The sequence below is a fragment of the Eubalaena glacialis genome, chromosome 8 (assembly GCF_028564815.1).
Source record: "Eubalaena glacialis isolate mEubGla1 chromosome 8, mEubGla1.1.hap2.+ XY, whole genome shotgun sequence".
Lineage (NCBI taxonomy): Eukaryota > Metazoa > Chordata > Mammalia > Artiodactyla > Balaenidae > Eubalaena > Eubalaena glacialis.
The window spans coordinates 62,128,656-62,140,796 of NC_083723.1; the positions used below are offsets into that span (position 1 = coordinate 62,128,656).

General features: G+C 36.0%; 1 protein-coding gene across 1 annotated transcript; it reads right to left on the reverse strand.

Annotated features, from left to right (window-relative positions):
• Positions 1 to 4,985: 4,985 nt before the first annotated feature.
• Positions 4,986 to 5,895, reverse strand: LOC133096229 (taste receptor type 2 member 7-like). Its single transcript, XM_061197744.1, is given in 3 exon segments — positions 4,986 to 5,075; positions 5,078 to 5,640; positions 5,643 to 5,895. Coding segments are annotated over 3 exon segments (906 nt in total).
• Between the last annotated feature and the right edge of the window lie 6,246 nt (positions 5,896 to 12,141).

Genomic DNA, 12,141 nt, shown 5'->3' on the forward strand with positions numbered 1-12,141 from the left:
GGATGTTGTATGGCAACTCTTGTTAAAATTTCCCAGAGTTATAACATTTAAATATTTTCTTTCATTCGTCTTTTATATACAGAATGGGCTCCTAGACAGTGTCACAAGAAGGATTCCATTAATGACTCATTCCCCTCAACTTGAAGTATATAATTTGGGTATCATTTTTCATGTGTCAGGGATCCTCTGTTCAGAGGAATCTGTGACAGAGAAGAGCCCTAGAAAAAAACTGCAATGTTGATATGATACACCTTTACTTCCCATTGGCCTTTTTCTCATTCCACCCCTTACTGGCTCTCATACTGAGATTCATCCCATCCAAGTCAAACATGCAGAGTTTATTTTTCAGAAGGCACCCCCTTATTGAAAATGACCTCCTCTCTTTACTCCATGGATCAGGGGTCAAGTAACTAATCCACAGTTAATCCCTGCTACAATCAGAGTACCCCCTTTTGATAACAAATCAACATTTGGTGTCACTAGTAGTGTGAGTGGCACATTCATAACCCCAATCATAGAAAAACTGCATATGTCTCTTCATCCTGAGATTACTTATGTGAAACTTATTGGTAATTTCCCTATCTATCCCCTCAGTAAAATCCAGGAAGCTTGCCTTATAAAAGGGAAGGAGTTCTTAATAAAATTTTGTAATTCCTATTCTTTTAGAAGTTTGGATAGATACGTGTGTGTATGTGGGAAGGAAGCTTTTAATTTTCAGAAGATTTACTATTTAAGCAGTGTCACACAGAAGAGGCACAAGATTTTGGGGCTTAACTAGTAAAAGTTTTCTCTGTAGTAACTTAACTCCAATGGCTAAAACTAAAACTTTTTACTAATGAATTAAATATAAATTCTGTAGTGTTGATAAGAGGAAGAGAAAGCTGTGTCTATTGAGGGAGAAGCCAGAAGAGACAGAATACAGACGTCCTCAAATTCATTTTTAGGTTTGAATCAGCTGTGATGTGCCCAAGAACTGGAAACATGAACATTCTTACCTCTCAGTATTTGCTTATTTACTGAATAAGTGTATATGCGGTCCTCTACAGTAAAAGATCTCATCCACACATAACAAAGTCTTCCTGGATACAAAATTATCAAGAACATATTGGGAAAATAAGCCAAACTCCTATTTGCAGATTTCAAACTCCCAGTGACATGAAAAGTCTTTATGGCATCTACGGGAATTCCTTGTCTTACCTGAGTCCTGAAAAAGTCGAGTCCTGTATTTCTGCCGTAAACCTCTTTACCTCAAGCAGTTTCGCAGCACGATTAATTGGTCATAGGGCTATTTTGCCATAAAAGATAAATAACTGGTCGACAGTTACATTACACTAGAAAAGATAACCTATCAGTCTTTGCAAATTCTTAGGTGAGCTAATTCAAGCCAGGGTGAGTTACAACTTGAATGTTTTGTAATGGAAAATAATATTATTTAAATGCCATTAAAATTTCTCCTAAGAAAGACTTTATTTCTAAATGAATATATTTCTTAGGCTCCAATTAGTAGCATAATTATACTGTGATGCAGTGAATCACACACCTTGGTCCATAAAAAGTTGTATCAGAATTTCCTGGGGTGGTTTATTATCCAGAATCTTGGGCTCCATCTCCAGAGACTATATTCAGCATGTCTAGGATAAGCCTGGGAATCTACAATTATAAAATGTTTCCCAGGTGATTTTGATGCACAATTAAGTTTAGGAAAAAAAATATGGAATTTAGATTTAGAAGGTGAGACTCAGGTCTAGATAATTCTAGACCAATTCTATTGTCTCTTCAAGTGTAGATTTCTTCATCTTTAACACAGATAATATCCTCTCAGGGTTGTGAGGATCCCTGAAATAATATACACAAAAAAAGGCAATTCTGGAATAGAAAATTAATTACCTAACTACTGAAATTCATTTTAAAGGCATTGATGCCTTTTTATACAGACTTTATGAAATCTTAGAATGCTTGCTATGCCACAGCCCCATTCCAAGGAATTCCTAGCCTGAAACCCATTCCAAGGAATTCCCAGCCCATAGCATCATTACAAAAGGTTCCCATGCCAACAGGCCTCATGCCAAGAGATTCCCATGCCAGAAGTTTTCAAGGCGTTAGTACCAATTTGCTTACTTATGTATAAATATTATTAATAATAAAAGATTCTCCTTTTTTAAATTGTAAACTTTTATTTCACCTTTTATGTGTTTTGTTTTGTTTGGGTGAGCTCCTTCCTTTTTTTCTTCAATAATGTAAACATTATTTTCAACTCTATAGTTCTCTTTGTTAATGGAGATACTGGTTAATTATAGAAAAGTGGTTAAAAACAAAGTTACAACCATAAAATAAAACATTATTAAGCTGTTAAAATATGCAAATTTCTCACATGTAATTTAAATGCAGGTGTAGTATAAAGTATATATACAGCAGGATCCTCATAATGTAATAAATTATACCCATCCCATATATATATATACTTATATATGTCTATATGATGTATATTTCAAATCCTGAAAGAATGTATATGAAAATTTTACCTGTGATTGTATCAGGTTCACTTCTAATATGTATTTTCCCAATTTTTTTTTTTTTTTTGGCTGCACTGCGTGGCTTGTGGAACCCGGGCCCTCGGCAGTGAAAGAAAGGAGTCCTAACCACTGGACCGCCAGGGAATTCCCCTGTATTTTCCCAATTTTTTACATTGACTGTGTATTATTTTACAATTTTTTAAAAATTACTAAAATTATTTCTTGAATTAAAAAAAATAGATGAGCATAGTAGACGATATAAATGGCCAAATGATATCAGATCTCGCCATGTAAATATCTGCCACGATTCCCTGCGTAATTCAGGCACTAGCATAAATAAGACTTTCAGCTTGGCCTAGGAGACCAGGGGGTGTGGGCTCCCCCAGGATGATGCAAAAGCTTGTAAGTCGGTTCTATAATCTGAGGAGTAGTTTCCAGTTACACAATTAGCCAAAACTCAAGATGTAAACATAGTAAATACCCGTTTTCCCAGCAGAGAGGTTAGTCCCACCTGACCTATAACAAGTGAGACTGGTACAGCAATTTCCCGACCATATAAGAGTCAAGGGATGCTAAAATGTAAATTGAGCACCTATGTGTACATCATTTCAGACAGTTAGTAAACCAAATATGAGATGAAATAGATAATAAATAATTTCACCCAATAATAGCATAATTCAGACATTTGTGAAATATTTTTTAATTGACTTTGTAGGGACATAACAGAGAAGTGTCATAGGATGTCATAGGTAATAGGTTGAATGTCATTTCTTGTCCTGACTTTCAGAATCTAAAGTTGCCTGTAAAGAATACCGGAAAGGGACTTCTCTGGTGGCACAGCGGTTAAGAATCTGCCTGCCAATGCAGGGGACACGGGTTCAAGCCCTGGTCCGGGAAAATCCCACATGCCCCGGAGCAACTAAGCTGATGCGCCAAAACTACTGAGCCTGCGCTCTAGAGCCTGCGAGCCACAATTACTGAGCCTACGTGCCACAACTACTGAAGCCTGCACGCCTAGAGCCCATGCTCCGCAGCAAGAGAAGCCACCGCAGTGACAAGCCTGTGCACCAAAATGAAGAGTAGACCCTGCTCACTGCAACTAGAGAAAGCCCGCGCGCAGCAACGAAGACCCAACACAGCCAAAAATAAATAAATAAAATAAATAAATTTATTTAAAAAAAAAAGAATAATGAAAGAAAACCAAATAGAGAGTGTACTGACTTTAGTGACAGAAGAACCAGGTTTGAATTCCAATTATACCACTTGACTGTAGTTGAGTGGATTTAGGCATGTATAATGACCTCTCCAAACCTTAATTTCTCAACTGTAAAACTGAGATAATTCTACTGCCTACTTTACAAAGTGTTCTGAGAATGAAATAAAGAATTGTGTGTGGAAATATTTTGTAAAGTAAAAAAATTCACACATACATGTGCACATATTCACACACATATCTAGTTTCTTTTTTCCCCACGCTGGAAACTTTTAATCCATTTAAACTACCATTTATTTACAATTAAAATGACTACCTAGCTTTTTATTTGTTTGTTTAAGAGCCAGTGAGGATTCCACAGATTCAAACAGATATCCTGAGATGTAAGATATTACAAAAAATATTTTCTTCCCCAAAGCAACAGAATTGAAGATTTTAAAAGAGCAGAATCAATTCAAATCTAGCAACAGATTTCAAAGCTTTTACTTTAGATCCTCAAGTCATTTGCTGCAGCCATACCTCAGACAATATTCCTAGTAGGAGGGAAGTTAAAACACCAGTTGAATGATTTCCTGCTGGGACTTCATTGTCAGCAACCTCCCTCACATCCTCTTTGGGTATGACTTTCACACTTCAGGGGGTTGAAAAATGTTTCTTCAACTCGTAAAAAAATGGAGACCCTACATTGTGTATTTATATGCCAGCTCTATTTGCACCTTATCATTTACCAACCTGAACTAGTAACTAAAAGCAAAAGCAAAATAAGACTTTAATCTGTATACCTGAGTACACTGCCCTGACATACATACACTTTCAACATGTAATTTGCATTTTAAAATAATTACACTAATGACTCTCTTTGGAAAATAGTTATGTGCAATCAAATGGCCAAATTATTATACTGTTTCAAGTCTTAGACTAAATTAATGTGATGCTGCTCATCTAAACCAGAAGATTCTCAATGACCTGGGAAGACAGATAACAGAATTACTTTGGTCAGCCAAGTGAAGTCTCAGTATTTTTTTCTGATTTCTAACACAACTGGCACTCCAATGCAAGTACTAATTATCTATATGTGTTACTGTCATAATATTTTTAAGTACACAAGTCCTGGAAAAAGAGATATCTTATCCATCAAAATTAGTGCTTCCAGGGGCGAGAGAGAGAGCACACAAAACACATAAATAAACAAAAACAAAACACAAGTCCATTGAAACCATGACAAGGAAGTACAAAATATTTTACATTGATCCTCCTCTTCATTGATTCTTTCTGAGGCAGAGAAGTCTCCTGATTGGTTGTTGGAACTTAGAATTACTCAAGATCATTATAACCGAATGGCCAGAGGGACATATGCTGCCATTATGTCCTTCACCACAAAGAAGCACTGACTCCCATAAGGAATACTGAATGTCATATTTGCCATGAAGCCAGCAAAATAAGAAATAAAGAAGCAAAAGAATGTTATCACTGATCTTAATGTATTAATATGGGCTTCAGTGCTGGCGTTTCTAAAACCAAGAGGTCCATTTTGCATCCGATGAGCGTGCTTATAGAGAGAAATGACTAACATAACAGTTCACATCACAGGTATGGCCAGAGGAAATATTAATGCCAAGTTGACAAGAAGCACTTGATTAATCTGCTTTGTCTTGAGTTTAGTCCTCTTTAGCATGGCATCCCTGAGGACATCAATATCCACATTTTTAGGGTAATCCACCTTGACACACAGAGCTGCAATGCTCACGGAGGTCAGCAGGCTTCCCAGAAGCAGCCAAGGCATTAACTTTGAGATCCTGAATTTCAGCCAAAGAAAACAGTACTGGGTGAAGTGTGTTATCTTGAGGCAGTAAAATACAGAGAGACAGATGGCAAACCAGAGACTGACAGAGCTGAAAAACATCCAAAAAAAATCATCACTGTACCATAAATTTTTACTCTATAAAAGAGTGGAAAGAACATGAGAAAAAACTTTACCATTAACACCATCTGCAAACCAAATCTAGACATCCCTATGCATATGAAAAGGAGTTGCATTGGTGTTAGCTTTCTGCTTTTGACCAATTCATTACAGTTGATGATTATAAGAAATCCATTTACTGTAATCCCTGTGATAAATTCTGAGGACATGAGGATAAAATGAAGACGAGCTGACAAAGAGGAGGCCATGTTTCCTACCACGAATCTTAGCTTTTCCTTGTGGATGGTGTCAAATACCTCCTCCAGATGATGTTGCAGATAGAAACGTACAGCACTGAGAAATCTGACCTTCTGCCAACTTCTGGATCGTAAGTAGAGTCTAACACTAGACTTTTTCCTTATGGAAGAAAAACAGAGGGAGTACTTTTTAAATCTGGTGCCCTGAATTTGACACTGTGGGAATGCATATCCAAAGATCTGAATGATGGTTAAGTCTTCCAATTACATCCCAGTAAAAATTGCCATATTGGCATTATTCAGTTCTCACGCTTACTCAATTATGCCAAACATTTGATTATAAATATTTTTTATTTAGGTTAATAACATTTCCTTTTTGTCTTTTGTTTTTTCCTAATGACAAATGCCACATTCTTGGGACAGACAACTATTTCTTATTATTGGCACAAGTATCCAGTCTCAGATGTAACTGTTTCTTTTTTTCCCTCATAATAATCATTCCAAGACACTTTATTTTTTATTTTTTATTTTTTTTCTTTGTTCTACTTTTTTATTGAGGTATAGTTGACATATAACATTATATTTGTTTCAGGTGTAAATCATAATGATCAATATTTGTATATATTGCCAAATGATCACTACAGTAAGTCTAATTAACATCAGCCACCATTCATAGTTACAATTTTTCTTCTTGTGATGAGAATTTTTAAGATCTACTCATTTAGTAACTTTCAAGTATGCAATACAGTATTATAAACTGTAGTCATCATTCTTACATTACAGTCCCAGGACTGACTTATTTTATAATTGGAAGTTTATACCTTTTGACTCCAGGTTTTAAATTACCAATTCTCAATTCTGTTTCAGTTAGTTGAGCTTACACAACAAATGTTCTTTGAAATAACTGCAATTATTATGTTAAACTTAAAAAAAAATGTTTGGTAAGTCAAAAGACCAACACTTTTTAGGTATTTAGGATAAAAAACTTTCAGGGAGGACATCAGAATATTTTTTTCTCATCTGTGTTTTCTCATTTATAAGATCAAATATCTATAAGATCATCTTTTAGTCCCTTCTTCCTCAGATATGCGCTATTGAGTCTATGTATCTATGTCAAAAGCTTTTAATTTTTTATTGAGAGCCTAAAATTTAAATATTTATAAACAGATGTTTTAAAATATCCAGATATCTAACTTTTAGTTTTATAGATAAAATATATCCAAAAATGTTGTTATCCAGGGTCTACTTGGGGAAAAAAACAAGTCTTTTAGAAAAACAAAAATTGTTTTTACATAGCACACAGCTGAATGCATTTTAATGTGCAAGCAAAAAAATTTTAAAATAATACTTGTTTACCCACTTTGGAACCATTACTAATTCCATAGTCTTAGAATTATGAATCATCATTTCAACAGTGTCCTTTTCAAAGTGTCACCAGTGTGCTTCTACCTGAAATGCTTTTTTTTTTTTTTTTTTAAAACATCTTTATTGAAGTATAATTGCTTTACAATGGTGTGCTAGCTTCTGCTTTACAACAAAGTGAATCAGTTACACATATACATATGTTGCCATATCTCTTCCCTCTTGCATCTCCCTCCCTCCCACCCTCCCTATCCCACCCCTCTAGGTGGTCACAAAGCACCGAGCTGATCTCCCTGTGCTATGCGGCTGCTTCCCACTAGTTATCTATTTTACATTTGGTAGTGTATATATGTCCATGACACTCTCTCACCCTGTCACATCTCACCCCTCCCCCTCCCCATATCCTCAAGTCCATTCTCTAGTAGGTCTGTGTCTTTATTCCCATCTTGCCACTAGGTTCTTCATGACCTCTTTTTTTTTTTTTTTTTTCCCTTAGATTCCATATATATGTGTTAGCATACTGTATTTGTTTTTCTCTTTCTGACTTACTTCACTCTGTATGACAGACTCTAACTCCATCCACCTCATTACAAACACCTCCATTTCATTTCTTTTTATGGCTGAGTAATATTCCATTGTATATATGTGCCACATCTTCTTTATCCATTCATCCGATGATGGACACCTAGGTTGCTTCCATGTCCTGGCTATTGTAAACAGAGCTGCAATGAATATTTTGGTACATGACTCTTTCTGAATTATGGTTTTCTCAGGGTATATGCCCAGTAGTGGGATTGCTGGGTCATATGGTAGTTCTATTTTTAGTTTTTTAAGGAACCTCCATACTGTTCTCCATAGTGGCTGTATCAATTTACATTCCCACCAACAGTGCAAGAGTGTTCCCTTTTCTCCACACCCTCTCCAGCATTTATTGTTTCTAGATTTTTTGATGATGGCCATTCTGACCGGTGTGAGATGATACCTCATTGTAGTTTTGATTTGCATTTCTCTAATGATTAATGATGTTGAGCATTCTTTCACGTGTCTGTTGGCAATCTGTATCTCTTCTTTGGAGAAATGTCTATTTAGGTCTTCTGTCCATTTTTGGATTGGGTTGTTTGTTTTTTTGTTATTGAGCTGCATGAGCTGCTTGTAAATCTTGGAGATTAATCCTTTGTCAGTTGCTTCATTTGCAAATATTTTCTCCCATTCTGAGGGTTGTCTTTTGGTCTTGTTTATGGTTTCCTTTGCTGTGCAAAAGCTTTTAAGTTTCATTAGGTCCCATTTGTTTATTTGTGTTTTTATTTCCATTTCTCTAGGACCTGGGTCAAAAAGGATCTTGCTGTGACTTATGTCATACAGTGTTCTGCCTATGTTTTCCTCTAAGAGTTTGATAGTGTCTGGCCTTACACTTAGGTCTTTAATCCATTTTGAGGTTATTTTTGTGTATGGTGTTAGGGAGTGTTCTAATTTCATACTTTTACATGTACCTGTCCAATTTTCCCAGCACCACTTATTGAAGAGGCTGTCTTTTCTCCACTGTATATGCTTGCCTCCTTTATCAAAGATAAGGTGACCATATGTGCGTGGGCTTATCTCTGGGCTTTCTATCCTGTTCCATTGATCTATATTTCTGTTTTTGTGCCAGTACCAAACTGTCTTGATTACTGTAGCTTTGTAATATAGTCTGAAGTCAGGGAGCCTGATTCCTCCAGCTCCATTTTTCGTTCTCAAGATTGCTTTGGCTATTCGGGGTCTTTCGTGTTTCCATACAAATTGTGAAATTTTTTGTTCTAGTTCTGTGAAAAATGCCAGTGGTAGTTTGATAGGGATTGCATTGAATCTGTAGATTGCTTTGGGTAGCAGAGTCATTTTCACAATGTTTATTCTTCCAATCCAAGAACATGGTATATCTCTCCATCTATTTGTATCATCTTTAATTTCTTTCATCAGTGTCCTATAATTTTCTGCATACAGGTCTTTTGTCTCCTTAGGTAGGTTTATTCCTAGGTATTTTATTCTTTTTGTTGCAATGGTAAACGGGAGTGTTTTCTTAATTTCACTTTCAGATTTTTCATCATTAGTATATAGGAATGCAAGAGATTTCTGTGCATTAATTTTGTATCCTGCTACTTTACCAAATTCATTGATTAGCTCTAGTAGTTTTCTGGTAGCATCTTTTGGATTCTCTATGTATAGTATCATGTCATCTGCAAACAGTGACAGCTTTACTTCTTCTTTTCCGATTTGGATTCCTTTTATTTCTTTTTCGTCTCTGATTGCTGTGGCTAACACTTCCAAAACTATGTTGAATAATAGTGGTGAGAGTGGGCAACCTTGTCTTGTTCCTGATCTTAGTGGAAATGGTTTCAGTTTTTCACCATTGAGGACAATGTTGGCTGTGGGTTTGTCATATACGGCCTTTATTATGTTGAGGAAAGTTCCCTCTATGCCTACTTTCTGCAGGACTTTTATCATAAATGGGTGTTGAATTTTGTCGAAAGCTTTCTCTGCATCTATTGAGATGATCATATGGTTTTTCTCCTTCAATTTGTTAATATGATGTATCACGTTGATTGATTTGCGTATATTGAAGAATCCTTGCATTCCTGGAATAAACCCCACTTGATCATGGTGTATGATCCTTTTAATGTGCTGTTGGATTCTGTTTGCTAGTATTTTGTTGAGGATTTTTGCATCTATGTTCATCAGTGATATTGGCCTGTAGTTTTCTTTCTTTGTGACATCTTTGCCTGGTTTTGGTATCAGGGTGATGGTGGCCTCGTAGAATGAGTTGGGGAGTGTTCCTCCCTCTGCAATATTTTGGAAGAGTTTGAGAAGGATAGGTGTTAGCTCTTCTCTAAATGTTTGATAGAATTCGCCTGTGAAGCCATCTGGTCCTGGGCTTTTGTGTGTTGGAAGATTTTTAATCACAGTTTCAATTTCAGTGCTTGTGATTGGTCTGTTCATATTTTCTATTTCTTCCTGGTTCAGTCTCGGCAGGTTGTGCATTTCTAAGAATCTGTCCATTTCTTCCAGGTTGTCCATTTTATTAGCATAGAGTTGCTTGTAGTAATCTCTTATGATCGTTTGTATTTCTGCAGTGTCAGTGGTTACTTCTCCTTTTTCATTTCTAATTCTATTAATTTGAGTCTTCTCCTTTTTTCTCTTGATGAGTCTGGCTAATGGTTTATCAATTTTGTTTATCTTCTCAAAGAACCAGCTTTTAGTTTCATTGATTTTTGCTATTGTTTCCTTCATTTCTTTTTCATTTATTTCTGATCTGATCTTTATGATTTCTTTCCTTCTGCTAGCTTTGGGGTTTTTTTGTTCTTCTTTCTCTAATTGCTTTAGGTGCAAGGTTAGGTTGTTTATTCGAGATGTTTCCTGTTTCTTGATGTAGGCTTGTATTGCTATAAACTTCCCTCTTAGAACTGCTTTTGCTGCATCCCATAGGTTTTGGATCGTCGTGTCTCCATTGTCATTTGTTTCTAGGTATTTTTTGATTTCCCCTTTGATTTCTTCAGTGATCACTTCGTTATTAAGTAGTGTATTGTGTAGCCTCCATGTGTTTGTATTTTTTACAGATCTTTTCCTGTAATTGATATCTAGTCTCATAGCGTTGTGGTCGGAAAAGATACTTGATACGATTTCAATTTTTTTAAATTTACCAAGGCTTGATTTGTGACCCAAGATATGATCTATCCTGGAGAATGTTCCATGAGCACTTGAGAAAAATGTGTATTCTGTTGTTTTTGGGTGGAATGTCCTATAAATATCAATTAAGTCCATCTTGTTTAATGTATCATTTAAAGCTTGTGTTTCCTTATTTATTTTCATTTTGGATGATCTGTCCATTGGTGAAAGTGGGGTGTTAAAGTCCCCTACTATGATTGTGTTACTGTCGATTTCCCCTTTTATGGCTGTTAGTATTTGCCTTATGTATTGAGGTGCTCCTATGTTGGGTGCATAAATATTTACAATTGTTATACCTTCCTCTTGGATCGATCCCTTGATCATTATATAGTGTCCGTCTTTGTCTCTTGTAATTGTCTTTATTTTAAAGTCTATTTTGTCTGATATGAGAATTGCTACTCCAGCTTTCTTTTGATTTCCATTTGCATGGAATATCTTTTTCCATCCCCTCACTTTCAATCTGTATGTGTCTCTAGGTCTGAAGTGGGTCTCTTGTAGACAGCATATATATGGGTCTTGTTTTTGTATCCATTCAGCCAGTCTGTGTCTTTTGGTGGGAGCATTTAATCCATTTACATTTAAGGTAATTATCGATATGTATGTTCCTATTCCCATTTTCTTAAATGTTTTGGGTTTGTTATTGTAGGTGTTTTCCTTCTCTTGTGTTTCTTGCCTAGAGAAGTTCCTTTAGCATTTGTTGTAAAGCTGGTTTGGTGGTGCTGAACTCTCTCAGCTTTTGCTTGTCTGTAAAGGTTTTAATTTCTCCATCAAATCTGAATGAGATCCTTGCTGGGTAGAGTAATCTTGGTTGTAGGTTTTTCTCCTTCATCACTTTAAGTATATCCTGCCACTCCCTTCTGGCTTGCAGCGTTTCTGCTGAAAGATCAGCTGTTAACCTTATGGGGATGCCCTTGTGTGTTATCTGTTGTTTTTCCCTTGCTGCTTTTAATATGTTTTCTTTATATTTAATTTTTGATAGTTTGATTAATATGTGTCTTGGTGTGTTTCTCCTTGGATTTATCCTGTATGGGACTCTCTGTGCTTCCAGGACTTGATTAACTATTTCCTTTCCCATATTAGGGAAGTTTTCAACTATAATCTCTTCAAATATTTTCTCAGTCCCTTTCTTTTTCTCTTCTTCTTCTGGGACCCCTATAATTCGAATGTTGGTGCGTTTAATGTTGTCCCAGAGGTCTCTGA